Source organism: Quercus suber, unplaced genomic scaffold (assembly GCF_002906115.3).
Source record: "Quercus suber isolate HL8 unplaced genomic scaffold, Cork oak 2.0 scaffold_53, whole genome shotgun sequence".
NCBI classification, from domain to species: domain Eukaryota; kingdom Viridiplantae; phylum Streptophyta; class Magnoliopsida; order Fagales; family Fagaceae; genus Quercus; species Quercus suber.
This window is the reverse complement of record NW_027069518.1, coordinates 1,526,297-1,548,787: the sequence shown is the minus strand read 5'-3', so window position 1 is coordinate 1,548,787 and position 22,491 is coordinate 1,526,297. Positions and strand designations below refer to the sequence as shown.

At 33.6% G+C, this 22,491-nt stretch overlaps 1 protein-coding gene across 1 annotated transcript; it reads right to left on the bottom strand.

The window, feature by feature from the left end:
• Positions 1 to 6,665: 6,665 nt before the first annotated feature.
• Positions 6,666 to 15,437, bottom strand: LOC111987584 (uncharacterized). The gene is made up of 8 exons (XM_065772112.1): positions 15,316 to 15,437; positions 14,568 to 14,786; positions 14,355 to 14,427; positions 13,713 to 13,891; positions 13,480 to 13,569; positions 11,622 to 11,771; positions 8,186 to 9,789; positions 6,666 to 7,841 (listed from the first exon to the last, which is right to left on the bottom strand). The coding sequence occupies exons 1-8, from the start codon at positions 15,376 to 15,378 to the stop codon at positions 6,950 to 6,952; spliced, it is 3,270 nt and encodes a 1,089-aa protein (XP_065628184.1). The 5' UTR covers positions 15,379 to 15,437; the 3' UTR covers positions 6,666 to 6,949.
• Between the last annotated feature and the right edge of the window lie 7,054 nt (positions 15,438 to 22,491).

The following is a 22,491-nucleotide window of genomic DNA, read 5'->3' as shown; positions in this document are numbered from 1 at the left end:
TCTCTCACTCACTACTTTTACATGAATCCCACCTAAATACAGGGTTTCTAAGTGTTGAAATACAAGCAAATTGGCATGGAATAAAGTCAACAAGATGGTTGATTAAATTCAACCTTACAGATGTGTCAATGCTATAGCGAATTTTTGTTATTATTTTATTGATCTGTCAGTTTCCCCATTAGTTTGGTGACAAAATGGTGATTCAAGGACTAAAATGTCCCGCGTTAATTGGTTTAGGGACTAAAAGTGGTAAAAATAAAATGTAGGGACTAAAATAGAAAAAAGTCAAAATATAGGGACTAAAGGTGCATTTATGCCTATTTTAAAAAAGTTACATTTTGCATCTTTTTCATTTTAGTCCCTACATTTTTAATTCACCACTTTTAGTCCCTAAATCAATTAACGCGTTCTATTTTGGTCCTTACCGTTACTCATTTTACAGAAGTTATTGATGTGGCAAATGAAGTGCACTTTTGGCATATTAAATGCTGACGTGACCAATAAAATAATATTAAAAATGCCACATCAGCATCCACGTTATTAGGTTCTAAGGAATTAGGAACTAATGTATTAGAACTTCAATTTGTAATGTTGGCAAACCATGATCAAAACGTTTTAGTCATGTTTAGACTTGCTCAAAGTGTAGGTTTCTATGTAAAGTTGGAATTGAGTTACTGTAGGATTTACTGTGTAAATCTGCCTGGCTCGATCAATCGAGAATTAGACTCGATTGATTGAAAGTCGTGTAGATTATTTTTCTGCAGAATTTTCTAACTCAGCCCAAGCCCGTTTGATGTGTAGGGTTTTATGTTTTGCCCTAGGTATAAAAGGGACAGCCCTAGCTATGTTTTGAGATTGCTCTTTATGCTGTGTGTGTGAATCTTTTGTGAGATTTAGAAGTGTTTGCCTTCACACATACTTAGGGTTATCAAGAATCAAGACTATGTCAAGAACTTGGTGATTATTCAGTTGCAGATTTAAGAGCTTAAAGATACACAAGCGGGAGTGCTTGTACTTGTTGGGAATCCAAGAAAGAAGTAGTCCGTGAACTCAGAGCTGTCACGTGGTCATGGTAGTAAGTTTCCTACTCGAGGTAGCAATAGGATTTTAGTGGTCTAAGTCGCTATTGTGTAAACTTCAATTTTTTCATAGTGAATTCAATTTACCTTGAAAATAGCTAGGTTAAATTCTCCCCAGGTTTTTTATTGATTTGGTTTTCTTAAGTCATCATATCTTTGTGTTCTTTATTTTCTGCACTTTACATTAATATGATATATTTGTGTTAACCTAGATCTAATAATTTGACTGAGTAATCACTTGGCTAATTAACTAGGTTAATCTGGTTGTGTTTTAAGGGGGTCTAAAAACATACACACGTGTCCATTAAAAATAATATTAAAATAAATTTATCAATTTTATAAATTAAAAAATTACAAAAAGGAAAAAAACATAATTAAATTTATGGAGAGATCTAGGGAACCGAGATAAGGCAACCAGTTACAGATTTGAGATGAGAAATTTATGTTTTTGTCGATAATTTTTTTTTTTTTTTTTGGGTTCGTGTTCATGTGATTGAATATTATTGTTTCATGTTCTTTCTTGTTCATGTTTAAGATGAGACCATATCTGAATTCATGTGTATTTTAGGTTCTAATTTTTTTCTTCATTTTTTATTTTGTTAAAATAGATAAATTAATTTTCAAAATCAAAAGTTGATGTGGATGCTTATGTGTCTTTTTTAATCATTATTTTATGCTGACATGACATTTTTTAAATATTATTTTACTAGCCACGTCAGCATTTAATGTGCCAACAATGCACTCCATTTGCCATATCAGCAATTTCTATTAAATGAGTAATGGCAAGGACCAAAATGGAGCGCGTTAATTAATTTAGGGACTAAAAGTGGTGAAATGTAAATGTAGGGACTAAAAGTGCATTTACGCCTTTAAAAAAGGAGGTTTAACTCTTAATAGGCCCTATAAGAGCCCAACCCGTGACCATGAGAATTTACCCCATGCACATACACACTGAGAAGTAGAGGCCATCACAACAACCCAAGACGAAATGAAGCTGTTTTTGTGTGTTAAAAGTGGAAGTGATAAATTGACCCAAACATAAAGCCCAATTCTAATTAGCACAAGGAACTAGGGCTCTGCCATCTTTCTTTTCATTTCCCTCTCATTTCTGCTATATGGCCAAATATAGGAGGAAGGATCCAGCACATGGTATAATGAGGAGATGTAGATAAGAGGGTAAGGTGGTCATTTCGAACTAATAATAGGCTCATTCAAGGACCTGCTAATAACACAAAATGACCAATAAGCCCATGTCAAGAGCATCGTACAATAACTCCAAAGGGTTGGCTTAGTGGTGCTTAAAACCTTATGGTATCCATAAAATTCTGAATTCAAAATCACTTGCCAGCATTTTGGGGCCATTTCCATGGGATTCCTCCTTATAATAACCTGATGCATGTGGAATGAGAGAACTGCATTAACTCGAGGGAATGATCAGATTCTTAAAGAAGTCTGGACACTCTCTTTTGTGAAAAAAAAAAAAAAGTGCACCCTGCAATGATCACTAACTGATGGGAAAATTTAAAAATTTGTTGAATCAATACCCATACTCGACGTGCATCTTAATCTTTCGTAAAAGATGTAATAAGCATTTAATGACCATCTTGATCTTCCATGCTTACTATTTTAAATCCTTAAATTTAGCAGATTAGTCAGGTCGTTTTCCTTTTAGAAGAAGCACTTTGTAAGGTTGAAATTTATCAACCATCTTGTTGGCTTTATTCCGTACCAATTTGCTTGTAATTTAGCACTTAGTAACCCTATATTTAGGTGAGATTCATGTAAGGGTAGTGTGTGAAGAAAGTGTGAAGAATTGCTCAACTTTGTGCAAACAAGTAGAGACTCGCGGTTAGGACTCGCGACTGACTCATGGCTCGCAAGCCGCCAACTGCTACACACGTGAGAAGCATGCGGAGAAGTGAAGGGTCATGCCAGCTGTCACACTACAGGACAAAAGTCCCAGGCTGGCCGAGTTGTTATCTCGCTACTTGAACTCGCGACTTAGACGAGTCGCGAGGCCAAGCCGCTGAACGGTTTTAGACCCCTTAAAACAACCAGATTGGTTAGCCTAGATTAATTAGCCAAGTTGTTACTTAGTCAAATTATGCAATTCTAGGTTAAAGCAATCAAATAATCATATCAAGATATAAAGCAGCGGAATTTTTTTTTTTTTTTTTTTTTTTTTTTTTTTTTTTTTTTTGTAAATAGAATAAGTGACAACTCCATTGTACACTCTCAATTTAGGGGGAAAATAAGTTTTATGTGGGCTTTCTACTATTGAGGGGGGTTATCATGATCTCGTCGAGGTTGTGGTCTTTCACATCATTACATGAATATGCAAAGTTGATGCCCGGAGAATGATGTTGCATATGAAGGACAAACAATAATATACAAAATTGAAGATTAACTGATAAATAGAAAAAACAAATAGATGCCATCTTCATCTTAGAAAATTGTCATTTGTATATAAAAAAATATGTTCAACATGTTAATGTATAAAAATATGTTTAAGTAAAATATTCTATTGTAATTGTTAATGCGTCAGTTTGTGAAAATGCATATTGGTACCCAAAAATAAAGTGTATGTACGTGCATGTGTTTGTTTCTAAATTTTTTTAAAAAAATACGTAGATTGATAAAATATTTTGTCATATAATAAGAGATTTGGAGTTTTAACTTTGTCCAACCTAATAATTAAGATAATCATCATGGAGTAGGTGTTATAGGGTTAAATTTTATTGTCTCTATAAAAAATTAAAGATGCAAATTGGATGATTGAACATAAGATAATTTTTAATACTTTTTCCCCTTTTTCCTAGTAGAATTAGGATTTTATGCTATTTTTTATTTTCCTAATTATGTTGTTTTCCTTTCTCTAGTAATAGTGGGACTTTGTTATATCTTTTCCTCAAAGGAGTAGGAGAAGATCTTTTCCTATAAATACTCTTCATAGGAAGATTGTGATTATTAAGTTGTTATTAATAAAAGTCTGTTTTCAATATTTTTCTATAATCTTTTTCCTATAGACTATTCTTATAAAACTTAAGTTTTTTGGAAGAGTTGTAGTTATTATGTGTTTACAAATTTTGTTTCTATACCACTATGGACATTGCATTAGATTATATAATTTGTAGTATTCTCTTTCAAAAAAATTTATAATTTTCCCTAGTATCACTCAGAATAAAGTCATCACAAATATTACAATTGAATTTTTAAGCTACACATATTATACTCCCTAGTGTTTAACCTTTTTGTACAATTAAAAGCAATCACAATTACATACATATATGAGTTCAAATTATATCTAGTGTAAGAGTTACACATTTTTTAAGCATAGATATATACATGAGTTTTACTCTCTCTTTTGTTATTTTTTTATTTCTTATATACACATGAGATTACTTTTTTTTTCTTTTTTTCTTTTTTGTCTATTGGGTTTTTATGGTTTATTTATATTAGACTCTTCATCTTTTGCACAACATTAATTTAATCACCTATAACAAAAAATTTAAAAACTTAGATAGGACACATGGCACAAAATTAGACCACATACTTAGATAGGACACATGTGCAAAATAATATCCAGCGTGTAACAATATTAAATGGAATTTTTTTTAAAATTATTTTATACTAAACCTTTAATCTTATCAATAGTATGTTCTTCGCATAACTCACTACAAATACTATATGATATATTTTATGCTTTTTTTTTTTTTTTTGGTTTCATGTATATTATCTCATTCTAAACATTATAAGTTGTTTGCATACCAGATTGCTATGGCTTACTATGTCCCCCCTCAAAATAAAATCAATTAATTATATTAAATAATTTGCACCAGATGAAATCTATGACTAAAATTAAAAAGTTCTATTTTTTTGGATAAAAACATAATAAATTTTATTAAAAATAAGAAAAAGCCAATCAATTAAGTACACTGGAAATCTACTATAGTGGCACAAATCAAGAATCTAGATTACAATGATCAACTAGAACAGAGAGAAAGAAACAAGAATAAGATGAAAACTAAACTCCATTCAAGGAGAGTAGGGAAGAAAAAAGACTTTATATCAAGGATAGGTCATTCACAATTCTCAAAGTATCTAGCATTCTACTCCCGCCATAAGCACCAAAACAACCAATGCATCACAAACTTCCAGAAATCTATATTTCAGTGTCTACCAAATTTGCCCTCCCAAGAAGCTAATAGTTCAATAACTTTACACGATGTAAGGTTGAATTTATTCAACCATGTTTTAGCTTTATTCCGTGCTAAATTTGCTTGTAATTCAGCATTTACATACCCTATATTTAGGTGGGAATTATGTATAAAAGAGTGTGAAGAAATTCAAGTGTGTGTGCATTGGAGGATTCTCGTGACTGGATCTCGCAAGTGACTCGTGACTGGCAACTCGCCAAAATGCCACACGTGTGAAGCATGTAGGAAGCTAAAGAGTCATGACAACTGAAGCACTACAGGACAAAAATTAACATTCTGGCCTAGCAGTTAACTCGCGACTCATTCCACTCGCGAGACTGAGTCACCAGAATGCCCTATTTTGCAGAAAAATGACTTTTCAAATTCCTCATGTATTCCACTATAAATACCCTTATACCCGTGAAATGTAAAGAGTTTCAAGAGAGAATTTTGAGAGAGAAACCTTAAAGAAAACCAAATTGACTCATCTACAATCTTAGACTTTTGATTCTCCAAATTTCTCTATTCTCACCCTCTCCATTGACATATCCTTGAGAGGTTCATTTGTCAAATCCTTATCTCACCATACCCATATCAGTGAGAAGATATTTTGGTGCTTGGGAAGCAGTTTGGATATGACCAATTCATTTGGTTGATGCAATGGGCTTAATGCGGAATCCAGAAAGTTAAAGAAGACACGATTAGGCTTAACCCTGTTGGAGTAAGAAGCTTGGAAGAGTTTCGTGCATTGGGTAGATTAGGCTTGGAGGGTCTATTGCTATTCTTATATCCCAACTTTATTTTTTAGTGGATCATTTTACCGCTTGGAGGGCGGCGGAGAGAATTTTCGCTGAATTCTTCGATTTCCTCTTCGATAACATATGCCGGTGTTATCTTTGTGTTTGCATCTCTCTAACCCTTACTCTTGCCTTTTAATTGCTACTGTATTGTGATTAATTATGGTGTAGAGTTATTTATCTGTTTGGGTTTTTGCTTATACTTATTATTCCGCACATTTATTGTTTGAGTATAAGTTTGTGTTGGTTATATTTAAAATGGAGGATCTAAACATTCATTAGTGTTTTACACACTAATCGAACTTTCACACGACATAACCCAATGGCTACTAAACAAATAGAATATCATATAATACATCTCATATGCTATAGAACAATGAAGAAAAAGGTGATCCAATAACTCCCAACACCTTTTGCACATATAGCACCAATCTAGCACTACAATATGCCTCTTCTAAACGTTATTTGTAGTTAAAATATTACTTAAAGTAGCAATCCAAGAAAAGAACGCTACTCTAGGAGAAATCTTCAATTCCCACCATTTTCTAAGGAAAAGAATTGGCAAAATAAGGGTAATGGAAGAACTCCTAGAATAAGCAAGATACAGTTCAGAAATTTCTAGTGATCGGCTGATGTTACAACTATAAGCTATGTATGTACATAATACTATAATAGTATCTTCTCGAGAGAAGTCAATTGTTTATTTCGATACATGAAACCTAAAGCATGCCTCAAAACCAGTGAAAAAGAACTACTCCCAGCTTACCATTCAATTGTACTTGTCTCTATTCCTCCACTTACTATACAAATTTGAATTCGTATCCTTGGTTATTCAGCCACCATCAATTTTCCAGAAGACGACTGTAATCACAGGAAGTTAACCACTACCAGCCAAGCCCACTAACTGAGCGACTGCATCTTTAAGGCGAGAAATGTGAGTCAAGAACTTGGCATTAAGTGCAATGGCACTTTTATTTTGCTGCCACTCAAAAAGACCATCATCAATAACCTTTAATCCGCTCTGCAGCAATTCCACTCCCTCACTAATGCCATCTGGAAGCTTCCTTTTCTTGTTGAGTTGCTTCTCCTCATCAATCACCATGCTTTCACATCCCATAGCCTTTGCATCAATTTCTGAAAACTTTCGAACCACTTCTTTCAGCATTAGACCATCCCTTACAAGCAACCCAAGCTGCTCAGAGCTTGGTGTAATTGTAAGTAGAGCCGTTTCCTTCTCAAGAAATGCCTTCAATTCAGACATAAATCTCTCTTCATTTGCCTCATCTCCTGATAGATCATATGAAAGAGCTGCAGTCTGGGGCACAAATCTCCATAGTTGATTGCAAGAAGTGCGGGCAGCAAAATATCCAAATGCTGTTATTGCCAAATGAATTAATGCCCAATGCTGCTCTCTTAGTAGCATGTGATACAATTCCCAGACGGCGGAACACTTTGCACTTTCATCACTTTCAGTAATTTCCATGTGACCGAGTCCTGCCACGAAAAGAGCTAGATTTGGTTTGCACTGATACAATGGAGTATCTGAGGCTGTTGACCCTGAGATAAATAGGCTTTTAAGCCCCAAGATGACTTCTTCCATCTCAACAGCTGCATATAGATGCTTCATATTTGAGATGATTCCTAATGTTTCACTTAAGAGTTTACAGTAATGGTCCTTTGTTAGTTGATCCAAGGTATTTCTGTAGTTATGAATAATAGAACCTAGAAATTTCAGGGTCTTTGCGTCAATATTAGGCATACTGACCTGGCTACAGGATATGAAAAAAGAATCATTAATTAATGAAAGAAATCTGAAATTAAGTTAAAAGAATCCATCCCAAGCAAAAAAGTAATGGAACTCAACGCAATGCATGCAGGAGAAAATAATGACTTTGTGACCCAGAATTTATACGCATCATCTCAAAGCTTCTGGAAAATCTATTCAAATACTAATACTATTCATGAATTATGAAAAATTTGAACACCAAAACTGGTAGTCCTAAAATTTGGGGCCTTTAAAAAAGTCTTGCTAATAAAGTCAAAATTCCCAAATGGTTCTTATCACTGGACTAAAACAGCTCATGCTCAAGCTTCTAGGAATTTGATTACTTACAGAGACAGCAAGGAGGCAGAAAGAGCAAAGACTGGAACCCCATATACACCAGAATTACAAGCTCTCATTGATTTGTCATCAAAACCCTCTAAGAAGCCAAAGTAATCAGTAAAGATTCTCTGAGTAGCAATACTTCTCATCCTATCTGAAAGCAAATTCAGTGGAAAGCCTTCCATGAACAGGGCTACACACATAACTGATGATAATTGAGATCTGTCATCACCAGCAATGGACTTGTAAACATGGTCAACAACAGATTGTGGACCATAAGTAAGAATCCTGCTAATTGATCCTGCCATTTTTCTCATTGCAGAACCCCTAACAAAAACTGATTCTGGAGATGCCACCAATTTCATTAAAGAGCAAAGTTGATCAATAACACCTGTCACCAAACTTATCTCACCATAACGCACCATAAAACACCAAAGTTCCATCACAATCTCCCAGCAAAGAAAGTGAGGATGAAAGAAATTCACAAGCAGGAAAGACTCAAGTTCCCCCCAAGCAGCACTTGAAGAGACCACAATCATGAAGGTTTCCAGTGCATGCAAAAGAGAAGAAAACATGGGTAGCCAATCTATTTCAGCTTGTTTTCCAGAACCATATAATTCAGGAATTTGCATGACAAGAATGGAGGAATATACCTCTTCATCAACTAATATGTCTAAGAACCATCCAAGCTTACTGGTCATTCCAAGTTTTAGATCTTCATCAAGATCAAGAGAATATTTCAGGAAATTAAGAAACAATGCAACTCGACCGAGCAACAGCGTTCTCTCCCCAGTCATGTCTTCACAACTGACCAAAAAGATTTGATCCATTGAAGTTATTCTAGAATCACTACTTGAATCCCGATTGCTAGAGTTTGAGTGGCTTTCGCCAATGAACAACCAGTCCAGAATTATTAATTTTAGCTCTGGTTTCACTTCAACTGAATTTAGCAAAGACTTGAGCAAATCCATGGACGTTTGCTCCAAAAGCTCTGTTATCACTTCACAGGCAGTTTTCATATGTTCTTCATTGCTCATTGAAATTTTTAATGTTAAAATTATCATAATGCAGTGTGTTATCTCCCGGTATACCAGATATGCTTGACTTGGATATAGAGAGGATATTTTAACTGCATTAATCAGGTAGAACTTTACTGGAACAAATATTCTTCTAGCTTCAGTTACAGAAATGGTTTCCTTAAGGGAAGAGTTCCAAGCTTTAGCTGCACACCTCAGGGACTCATTAACTAGTGAAAGAAGAGTAAGAATGATATCTGCCACGCTCACCTTCACTGCTAAAGTCTCCTTACCAAGCTGAAGCAAGCTTACCACACCTTTCCACGAAACATTAAGAATGGTAACTAAACTTCCACCATCATTAGCTGCAAGGATGCCCAATTCACACAATTTTTCTATTGCACATTTTGTTATGTTACTCACATGAGTCACATTACTAGTTGCTTCAAATTCCATGCAATTTTTATCTTTCTCTGGATTTCCATCACAGAACTCCCGATTTACAGCCTGAGAATACACTCTGCATAGCCTTATCACAGCATCAATGACCAACTGTGTAACTTTTACCACTTCTGAGCCAAATGAACCAATTCTCTGCTTCAAAATGATAAAAGACTTCCTTTAGTGAGAGATGCAAAGTAGGTTTTTTTTTTTTTTTTTTTTTAATTGGATATAAATAAACCATAATAATGAACTAGATTTTTAAGTAATTATTTAAATTCAGCCAAGAAAATTCCTTTACATCAGTTAAGGGAAGAAATGGGAGGGTCCCTGAAAGAAAAGGCAAAAGCAAAAATACACCCATATCTGGCTCTAAGATGTCTAAAGTAAACTATAAAATTGATGGTCAGCCAACTCAAAAAGTTCCTGAAAATATTTAACCAGGAAATCCTATTTCAGTTATTACTTCCAAGAAATCCTATTTCAATACATCTATTTTACAAGATACTTCCATGAGACTATGAATAGCAACTATCTTGTAAATTGAGATAATCTTCCAATGAACAGAGATTCATCATTGCATATACCTTATAACTATGGTCGTTATGCACCACAAGGTGGAATGAAGAAGGAAATAACATATAGATGCTTTTAGTTTGAATGAACTCATTTGACACTCATAGTTCTTTAAACTTTTTCCTCCCTCCTCTCTCTCTCTCTCTCAACAAAGGTTTATCCTAATATTTTTAAAGTACCATATGTCTGCTAGGAAACTCAACCAAATTTTTTGCACCATTCCCTTTTTTTCTTTAGCACCTTCAGCATTACATTTCTTATAGGTGCAAACATATATTTCCCCACTCGACCAGATTCTTCAGAAAATATTCTTCTGGTTTTGTCCTCAACTGATCCTAGATCTTAATGCTAACTATAACTCTACAAATGCAATAGATTTTATTCTATCCTTTCTATTCTATCCAATTATCAGTCTCAACATTCTCATTTGTCCATTTCATCCATACTGTTCTTGCTCTCTCTCTCTCTCTCACACACACACAAAAAAACTCTAGGCAACATCTTTGTCATATGCCTGTTGCTTATGAATGATTGATACATCATGGGCTTTGCAAGCCTAACATTCTCTCTTTGGATGGAAATTATATAATATGGCTATGAAATTGGTCGTGATTATGGTATATGCTAAAAAAGAATAAAAAAAGAATTCACTTTTTAAGGGATAAAACCATATCTAGTTCTTAAAGTTTACACTAATATCCAATTTGATCCCTAGATTTTAGAAAGTAGCAATTAACTCAATTAATCTAAGCTATTTCAATTTCATCCTTACTCTAACCTGATTGCTGATGTATAAGTTAAGTGGCTCAATTACAATTAGAAAACGCACGGGTGGCATAAAATGCCATGTAAACAGCCTAGCTGAAATAGAATCCCCCAACCATTATTGAACCCATGACCACCCAAGACCCCTAACGATCAAGAACCACCCCTAAGCCTGAACCCGGCCATCACTATCAACAGTAATTCTTATCACCACCACATTACTGCAGCACTCAAATAGAGTTGAGTCCATGCGATCAGTTTGAGGTATATCGGTTTGAAGAGGGAACAAAGTCAGTGAATCAGAAGAGAAATTGGTGTTGAGAGGGAGATGAGATCTAGTGAAGGGGAATTGAGAGAGGTGAGAGACATGTTGCTAGTGATGTGTGTGTGGAAGTGTGGAAAAACAGCTACGCGGCTACTTTATCTCACCTATGCTGCTTATGCAGCTATTTATACCAGCTATGTTGTTAATAAAGAACAGGATCCCAGATTACTCTAATACTTTTGCAGCATCCAATTATAGTCGCTTCTTCGCAAATGATAAGATAAATATCATGTATTAATAAAATTATTTAGAGACATTAGCAGCTCCCTAAAATAAATTACTAAAAAATTACCATCAAGGACATAGTGCACTAATTCAGTACCTTAACCTCTGATACTGAATCTTTTGTTACGTCAAACTGTTCCAAAATATATTTCTCCACTATATCCATCAAGGGTTTGTCATCTGAAACAGGGTATCTTGCCAAAGCCGAAAAGCTAGCAGCAGAGAAGCTCAACAAATCCAAAAGCAGCTGCAAAAGATGAGTTTAAGCTGTCAATGTTTCATAGCAGTCAGGTTTTTTTGTTTTTTTTGATAGGTAATGAAAAAATTTTATTAAGAAAAAAATAGCCAACCCGAGTACATCCCCATGTACTGTGGGGGCAAAAAGCAAGAAACAAAATTACAGTTTCATAGCAATAAGGTAGTTGGGACATAACATTAACAAAGAGTTGATCAAACCAATGAGTCATGACAGGATTCGGCAAAGTTTCAAAAATCAAATGAAACATGTCATCTAGAGATATGATACACTGAGAAAAATCTAAATAAGAAGAAAGGAATGCTGCCAATCATCCAATCAAACAATGACATTGGGAATAGGGATTTTAGCCCATTCCAAAAAAATTCAACCCCATAAAAGTTATGATAATTCCACTCCTTTAAAATAGTTGACATACCAAAGCAAGATAGCATTTCAAATATAAATGATTCTTTTTATAATATTAAATTTTACAAACAATTAGAGGCAAATGTTGAATAATAAAATTGGTTTTTGCAAGAACTGGAAGAACAAAAACAAAAATAAACAGTTAATGAAATGCTAAAAGAAGAAAAAGATTAATAAATGTGTGTGTGTGTGTGTGTGTGTGTGGAGAAACTATGATAGAACAGATCAATCAATCTTGATGGGACCTCAACCTTTTTACCTGGGTTAAATTCTGTATCTGTTTAGGATATTCAATGTGTTAAAGATTCTTACAAGAGATTAAAAAAATAAGAAAAGTATGAATTGAAAACCTTCATTCTATAAAAATTAGATTTTTTTTATCTACGTCCATATATGCATTGTTTTCACCATTCAAGTTATATTAGAAAATAAATCATTTGACTCCTTAAAACGTATCTATTTTTTACTATTTATAAATATATTTAAATCTTTTTGAATTGTAAGTATTCTTAAGAATCTATATGGATGATATCCGTCAATGTTAATGGGATGGCTTCTCATCATAATTTATCCCATACCCACGGTCTAATTTCAAAACATCAACATGCATGATTGAGCAACATGCTCTCTTTTTTCTTTTCTTTTTTCCCGTTCTTTTCTTTTAAAAAAAAATAATATTATCAGTAGCCATGAATTATATTCTTTGATCAATTAATATCAGGAATTTGTACAAAAGAATACCAAGGAGTAACACAATTCAGAAAATCATATAATTGCATATGCAGACCTTGACTGTTGTAAAGAATTATAATTTAGATTTGACTATGCAGTATACAGTACACACCTTATTGTACCATATGATTACAACATGAGCAGAAATTTCAACATTAACAAAAAAATATCTCAAAAAAAAAATAACCAATAAAGTAAATTTTTTTTTCACATAATTTGACTTCATAGCTTAGTAAAATATGCAATCAAAAGACAAACAAATAGTACAGGAGCCAACTTTCTCAACAACTAACACAGACACTGGCAGCAAATATCCCAATCAAAATGGGAGAAAGTCTTTGAGTACTACTTGTTTGAACGGATGATGATAAATAATAAAAACGGCACTTCTACTTGCATATTTTCAGAGAGAAGTTTAGCCCTCAATCACTGTTGAAGACAAATCCTCACTATAGAAAATCAATCAGGTTGACAGCCAAGCCAGAGACAGGATAAACAATCAAATGATTTTCCTGAAAGAAAATATGTAAGATCTCAGTCCATTTCAAGTATTATTTACCTGAAAGAAAATGTTGTAATGCTCCTCTTCTTGAGATTCCTCAGTTGACATTAGGGTCATCTTCAAATGCTTTTTACACCATATGCTTGCCTAATTTATAATTCTCAAGTTATTAAATACCATATCATCCCAATAAGGTTAGGAAACTGATATACATGCATTTGTAAATGCACAGATATAATAAAAAATAGAAAAAAAAAAAAAAAAAAAAAAGTACAGATGAGCATTATTACCTTGGACCCCAGGGAAAGAAATTGTAATAAACAGCCAGATATATCTGTCTCTATATATTTTACAGCAACCTGTAAAATAGCTTTGTTTAACGTGCACTGAGACACGTCCAAACAAGTGAAATCTTCCCAGAATGCCAAGCTTGCTGTCAAGGTGAAAACAATGCACATCATAGAGAGGACTCATGTAATGATTGCTTGCTAAATAAAAGTGATTGAGGGCTGTTTCTCATAAAACTCAAATATGCAGAAGTAAAATTAGAAATTTTAGCCAACAACTATTCCTCTCTTCTTCTTTAAGCAAAAAGAGTTCGAACGAGAGCTCACATAAAGTACGTGCGCATTTCACGTTATAAACATAATGACTTACAGGAGCAGCACAGAAAAGGCCTGTAAAAGTCATTGATCTAGTATGAAAGTAACTTCAATCATTCCCAACCACAGAGATAGTTAAACAAGAAGATTTGCGTAGTTTCTGCTGACAGCATAAATTTGTCAATACTCATAATAAGTAATTCCTGGAACTAATTATAAAATTGTCACTATCACCATACTACATGTAGAGGAAGAGGACTTTTGGGGTAAGGCCCCTACAGAATGATTATAAAATTTATACTTTGAAACTTTTTCACAAGTCATTCAAACCATCTGAACAAACTGTACTCTCACTCTCTACCAAATTAGATTTCAAGTTATATGCAATGTGCCCGAAGAAATTCTAACAAAAGAGAAATGAGTAACTCATAATTAATTCACAATAGGTAAAAACAAAAACTGGAAAATATAAAAAGAGGAAGTCCCCCTTCAACATGGCATCGCTAAAAACTCAATAATTAACCATTGACCAATTATAGATCATATATAGCTTGTTTTTTTCATATGGATGAATCGACAAGATGCACAAATTTTTCCTGCTTTACATGCAATAAAACAAACGGAATTAACTAAGAAGAAAACAATATCGATAGCCATTGGATTGGATACTGTGAGACATTCCACAACAGAAACCAAATCTGATTGATCTGATATTTCCAAGTTCCCAAGCTTCTTAACTAGTTGAACACGACTCTCCACAACCTGTAACAAACAATATCCAAGTGATAGATTTTATCAAATATTGCAAAATGCATAGCACCGAGTTTACTTCAAACTAATCCGATTACAAAACTCATACTAATTATAAATCAAAAGTAAAATATTGACAGCAAAATTTTTAAAAATAAATGAAAAGTTTGAATCAAATTTCCACTTCATTCCTCAACTAAATTCTTAACATTTTCTCAACAGTTTTTTTTTTTTAACTGTTTTCTTACATGTTCTCAACAACCAAACAGAGATTTTTTATTATTATTATTTTTTTTTTGGCTAAATCATGAGTCAACCAAAAGTAAGGCATAAAATCCTAATTATATGAATTAGCAGCCAAAAAATAACAGTTTATGCTATTTCAAAACATTTACAAAAAACAAAGAAATGAAATAATGTTCAAACCCTAACACAATTCGCAAACAGTTTACAGATTGTAAAGATACAGAAGATAATGAGAAGCTAGAATTTGAAAAATGGAGGATTGGAATTGAAGTTGGAAGCTTTGAAAGAAGCTTACATCCGATGATTTGATGGCTTCTAGTACACTCTGTAGCTCTTCGTTCGAGCTCTTCTTCTCCATCTCTCTCTCTCTCTCTCTCGCTCTTCGATTTTCTTTTCTTTTGACACACTTTCCCGCCTTAAAACAAAGCTACTATTGGGTGGGTCTATGTAGCCAAGGACTAATATAAAATGAATCATATATAGATGGTCAAAAATGAAAACTTTTGAATTGCAAAGGACTGAAATGAATACAACTCTATACTTTAGTCTTAATTTTATTTCAAACACGAGTAAGTTTCAAACTTATCAATAAACTAAATCATGTTTAAATTTGATTCATTTTCTTGTTAAAGATTCTCATATTTATTCACAAGCTCATCGAATAGTTTATTTAATTTTTTCATAAAAATAACAAATGTTGTGATTAATATTTTTACCATTTCATAAATATGTTAATAATTAATTAATAAATGATAGTTTAAATTATATTAATTGAGTTAATTAGGTAGAATGTATTGGTTTATAGAAATTAGATTTACCAATTTTGTGTTGTTAAAATTTATTATGACGAAATTGATTATTTATATTATCAATAAATTACAAATAAAAATTTGATATCCTATTAACCTATTTACAAACTTACACAATTTAGAATTAAGTCTATATAAGTAAATTATTAAGTTTAAGTCTAGTTCGTTTAATAATTGAGCTTAAACTTGTACTTAAGCTTGACCCATTTGCTAAATAAACTAATAGAAACAATTTTTTTCTAGAGTTAAGAGCTTATTGTTAAAAAACAAATCGATTCATTTTACAATTATTCTATTGTAATCAAGTGACATTATACTTTGCAGCAAATGGTCAAATTTACTTTGATATATTGATATAATTTATGATTTAACAACATCCTTAACCTTTACAGTAAAAATACATTGGATGGTTGACTACAAATCCATTTTGTTAGAATGAGAAAGCAAAAGGGAATTATAATTTTTAGAATTCTCATTTTGGCTTTTTAAAAAATAAATAAATAAAATAAAATAAAAAGAGAGTGAGAGAAATGCAAAATGCATTCTTCAAAAATTATATTGCACAAAATTCAAAAAATTAAACAAACACCATGAATCTATAAAATACATTTCAATGCTTAGAAAATTAAGACATGCAGTATTCGTAGAGATGCCAAACAGCTGGCTCGATGGATTTGGGATCTAAGGTGATAATTTTAAACTAGTTTTTATTATTATTTAAATTAAATTATTAGCTTTCAATTTAATATTTATTGCAATATTACATTTACTGTACAACTCTTCTTGGAGCATTGACTGAGGCACTAGTGTTAGATTTTCACTGCTACAAGCAAGCAGTGGCTATAAAAATCCTAATGAATTTGAGAGATTATGTGTTCAAAATATCTGATTTTATTATGATTAGCTATTAGTATTTTGCATTTAGATCTGAAATTTTATAGCATTTATAAAACTGATTTGTGATTGTAAAATAATAAGCACGAGTTTTATACAACCAAAACTATTGATGGTATCTTATTGGTCCTTGAATGATTTTTTTTTTTTTGGCTGAACTGAAGATACAAAAAAGGCCTCCACCTTGAATCTTGATGGTATCATTTGGCGATTGACTGATTGTTACCTTGAATTCTTGTCTTTTGATTGAATTATGGTAATTCTTGTGCTGATTATATCCAAATATCAACCAAAAAGAAGAAAAAAAGAAGAAGAAGATAATCCCTTGGTGTAGTGGGCTCAATAGCCCACATCCCTCAGGCCCTCCCTCGTATTAGTTATTACACATCACTTGGGCCCAATTCTTCGTTTCATAAAAATAGTAATACAAAGCCACTACACCCTAGACTCTAGTCCACTGGAAAGGATTTGCTCCTCTTAAGAAGAAACACATTCACAGGCATAGGTTCACAGCGCACCTTTTGGATATGCACACGTGGGTCAACGTTATAGTAATAGACAGTCATTCACAATCTACTATATGGGACAATTGACAAAATTAAAAAAGAGCCAGCTTTTTTGGCTATTTTTACCATAATATAGTTTGTGTTATGAAAATGTCCCTATGAGAGAGACTTTTGTTACCAAAATAATCAGGACTAGGATGTGCCTTTGCCACCAAATTACCCTCACACACTCTGCATTTATAAAAATGGAACTTTCTGTTACGATTTGCTCCTGTAATGAAGCACCGAATTTGACCTTATCATCATTTGAGAGAGAGAGAGAGAGAGGAAAAAAAGTGAGTTTTGTGACAAAATTTCCCCTGAATAGAATATAGGGAATTTTTTTTTTTTTTTTTTTTTTTTGGGAACACCCAGCTTTCTTTGCAGCAATAGACAATAGCTTTGTTCTGCAAACACAGGGTATAAGTCAAGTTTGAAAGGTGCAGTAAATGAAATAACAACAACAACAACAACAACAACAACATCAACAACAACAAAAACCCGTTACCACATATCCATCTTTAAGTCCAATTTCCTAACTTTTCTTGACATCCAACAATGACTGAACCCCCAAACACCATCTTCAAGTTTAGAGAGGAGTTCATGGTTTTTCCCATAGGTGACCGAAAGCCAACTCTAAGACCAGCCCATTTCCTCAATCCCTCTGTGACTTTCACTGATGAACCAATCTTTGAGCTTCCTTCACTCTTTTCCTCTTCCCTACCACCCACTTTTGAGCCCTCAAAATGGCCTTTGAAGCTCACATTCAATAGTTGGCCTTGGAAACCACCAAGAAATTGGAAAACTTGGGTTGATTCCTTGCGTCCCAAGTTTCAATCCTTATGGAAGAAAGCAGGTATTTTTGAAGCCATTATGAATTCTACTTACATAATCCGAAAAAGCAATGACTTGGTTATTGGTATTGCTGAGAGATGGTGTAGGAAAACCAGAACATTTATTTTTCCTTGGGCTGAAGCAACACTCACATTGGAGGATACAATGTTTTTAGGAGGTTTCTCTGTTTTGGGACACTCTGTTTACATTTCTATAGAATCCCAGGAGTTGAAGGAAATAGAAGATAAACTGATTCAAGCTAGAGTTGAAATTGGGAGGGGTAAATCTCGCAAGGCTTCCCCATCAGAGTGGCTGAAGTTGTTTATAAATAGTGGGAGTGAAATTGAGCATGAAGCATTTCTTGTTATGTGGTTATCAGTGTTTGTTCTGCCAAATTCTAATTTGATAAGGAAACAAGTTTTTCCTATTGCTATTCACCTTGCTAGAGGGACCCGAATTGCACTTGCCCCTGCAGTTCTTTCTGGTATTTACAGGGATTTGTGTTTGTTAAAAAGAACTATTGTTGATTTAAACAAATTTGACCTCGGTGAGAATGAAAATAGTGTGTTGGAAGTAATCATTCGGTCACCATTTCAATTAGTTCAACTTTGGGTGTGGGAGAGATTTCAAGCATTACAGCCAGAACCCAAGTTGGTCATACGTGGTGAACCAGCGTTTGCTAGATGGCATAGAGTTAAAAGTGTGAATGTTGAGAATGTAAGGTTGGCTCTACTCTCAGCAGGAGACACCTTTCTTTGGTGTCCTTATGCCTTGTATAGGTATAAATCGGATTTCCCAAGATTTTATAGGGAAAAGGAAAGGTGGGTACCAGTTGATCCTAATTTGGATGAAGAAATAGAGGCATTTGCCAGATGCTTGAGGGTCTCCCAGCTTGTTGGACTTGGCTGTATAGAAGAGTACTTCCCACATAGAGTTGCAATGCAATTTGGAATGGATCAAGATCTTCCTGGTTGTGTTACTCAGTGCAAAAAGACTCCTGAAATTGCCTGGAACAATTACAGTAAGCCGATAAGTGATGTGGAATTATATGTTCCATCAAGGCTTAGTGAGAGTGGTGTTACCTCTCATTACTTGAAGTGGTGGAAGCGATCAATATTGGGTCAGCAAGACTCATTTATGCTTATTGCAAACAGGCAAAGGAGCATGAGAATACTAAATCAGGCACCACAGTCTTTAAAAGGCAATGATAGTGATGTTCCGCCTGGTTTTCCTCCCAAATGTTACAAGGTTAAAGCATGTAACTCTGTCAATGTAGATAAAACAACACAGAAACAGGTACTACAAGCTTTAATAGGAAGAAAGAGAGGTAATGATGGTGATGTTCCACCAGGTTTTCCTCCAAAACATAGTAAGGTTGATGTAGGGAACTCTATGGAGCAAGATAAATCAGCATGTGAGGGAATGAGATCCTATGGCATGCATAAAAGTCTAGGTAAAAGACCAATTGGTGATGTTATGCATTATTCGTTGGGCCAATCACAAAATTTTTCATGCAGGAAAGATAAAGTTAATGATGGAGCTACTAGAAAGATGAAGCCAACGATGACACCTGTGGAAAAACTTACAGTTGAAGCTGAAGTAAGAGCTTTAGAGAGAGCCATGGAAGGTACAAGTGAGGGGAATGCAGGAACTCTTGTTTACAACAGGGTGAACATCTATGATAATTATGGAGAAGGTAGAAGCTACAAACCTGAAATATCAGGACTGGAACTTGAAGCTCGGATTATTAGGCTCGAGAGAGAGGTTGCTGAGCTAAAAGAAGCAATTTTTGGCAACAGGTTCGTGGAAATACCTACCAGAGAAGTTATTGAGAAGGTACTGTTTGGGGGACATTGGTTTGAAGAGGTAATGAAATCTGGATAGGTAGAAGAGAAAATAGTGATGAGAGGAAGATGAGATCAAGAGGCATGTTTCTAGTGACACTTGTGGGGAAGTGTGGGGGAAAGGAAACAGCTATGTTGCTTATGTGGCTATTTATACCATCTATGTTGCTTATAAATAAGAGGATCACTGTTTACTCTAATACTTTTGCAGCATCCACTTATAGTCACTTCTTCTCAAATGATAAGATCAATATCATGTATTAATAAAACTATTTAGAGGAATTAGCAGCTCCCTAAAATAAAATGCTACTCAACAATTAACATCAAGAACTTAGTGCACTAATTCGTACCTTAACCTCTGATACTGATTCTTTTGTTACATCTAACTGTTCCAAAATATATTTCTCCACTGTTTGTCATCTGAAACAGAGTATCTTGCCAAGGCCGAAAAGCTAGCAGCAGAGAAACTCAACAAAATCCAAAAGCAGCTGCAAAAGACAAGTTTAAGTTGTCGATGTTTCATAGCAATAAGGTAAGTGGCACATAACATCATCAAAGAGTTGATCAAACCAATGAGTCATGACAGGACTTGCCAAAGTTTCAAAAATCAAAACATTTTCTCCATCTAGTGATATGATACGCTGAGAAAAATCAATCAAATATAAACAGTTAATGAAATACTAAAAGAAGTAAAAAGATTAATATGTGTGTATGTGAGAAGAAACTATGATAGAACAGATAATCAATCAATCTTGATGGGACCTCACCCTTTTTTACCTAGGTGAAATTCTGTATCTGTTTAGGATATTCATTGTGTTGAAGATTCTTACAAGAGATTAAAAAATAATAATACTAGTAAAAAAAATGAAAAGTATGAATTGAAAACATTCTTTCTATAAAAATTAGATGTTTTATCGTTGTCCATATATGCATTATTTTCACTATTTCAAGTTGAATTAGAAAATAAATCATTTGACTCCACTAATTCAAAGAAAAATTAGAACGTATAATATATATTCATATTTATGTTTATATAAAGGTATGCGAGGGGAGTTAGAAGGTATGCGAAAGTTTGGAGGTCAATTCCTGCTTGTCTTATGTGGTGTATTTGGAGGGAGTGTAATCAACACACGTTTGAGAGAAAAAAAGCTTTCTCTGCCTAATCTAAAGTTTCTCTTCCTGAAGACCAGTTTCGAATGGACATCAGAGTCCACTACCATTTTTATGTACTCCTTAATGGAGTTTCTAGATTCTTTATTCCTTAGCCGTTGATACAAAGGCTTTGATCTTTTCTGGTTATGCTTTTTGCTTTTCACTTCTGCATTTTTCCCTTTTTACAATGGCATACTACCTGTACACATTTATCAATAAAGTTCAATTATTTATCAAATATATATGTGTGTGTGTGTGTGTGTAGGTTGATGTTTTGAAGTTAGATTGTGGAAATAGGACAAATAACGAATAGGCACCATCCAATTAGCATTGATTGGTCTCATCCATTTTTGTATAGATTCTTAAGATTAATTGCAAGTAATCTTAAGAAGTTCAGCTTTAAACCATATAATATAACTAATTTATTATTTTATTCAACAGTGTCGCTCGAGGTTTCCTATAAATTTGCAATGTGCCCAAGAAGTTCTAACAAAAGAGAGAGAAATGAATAACTCGTAATTAATTCACAATAGGTAAAAGCAAAAACTGGAAAATATAAAAAGAGGAAGTCCCACTGGCATTGCTAAAAACTTAATAATTAACCATTGACCAATTATAGATAATATATAGCTTGTTTTCTTCATATGGAAGATTTGGCAAGATGCACAAACTGTTTCTGCTTTACATACAATAAAATGAATGGAATAAGTAAGAAGAAAATAATATTGATGGGCATAACCTGTAACAAACAACATCTGAGCGATAGATTTATCGATTATTGCAAGATGTATAGCATTAGCACCAAGTTTACTTTGAACTAATCTAATCACAAAACTCATACTAATTAAATATGAAAGTAAAAGATTGATAGAAAAATTTTAACAAAGAATGAAAAGTTTGAATCACAAAGGACTTTAAGTTGAAATCAAATTTCCACTAGATTCCTCAACTAAATTCTCAATGTTATCCCAATTCCCGGCCTTGATAATTAAAATTTTTAAAGCTAACAGTTTGCTTTTTCTTCTTCTTTTTTCTGTTTTCCTACATTTTCTCAGCAAGCAAACCAGGATATTTTTTACCAAATCATGAAATTCAAACCAAATTTTTTTTTTAAATTTTCAACTTACGAGGTCTCCTCTTGGTGATATATTTTTATCATCAAACCAAAACATCACAGACTTCTCATTATCCTATCACAGGCTTTGCCGGTTCAACTAACTGTAACTCACTCGAACCGAATTTTTTAAATTCAAAGAAAAGAAACCGAATTAGTGCTCCAAAACTAAGGCATAAAAATCCTAATTTTATGAATTAGCGGCTAAAATAACAGTTTATGCTATTTCTAAACATTTACAACAACAACAACGAAAAATGAGTGAGTTTAACACAATTT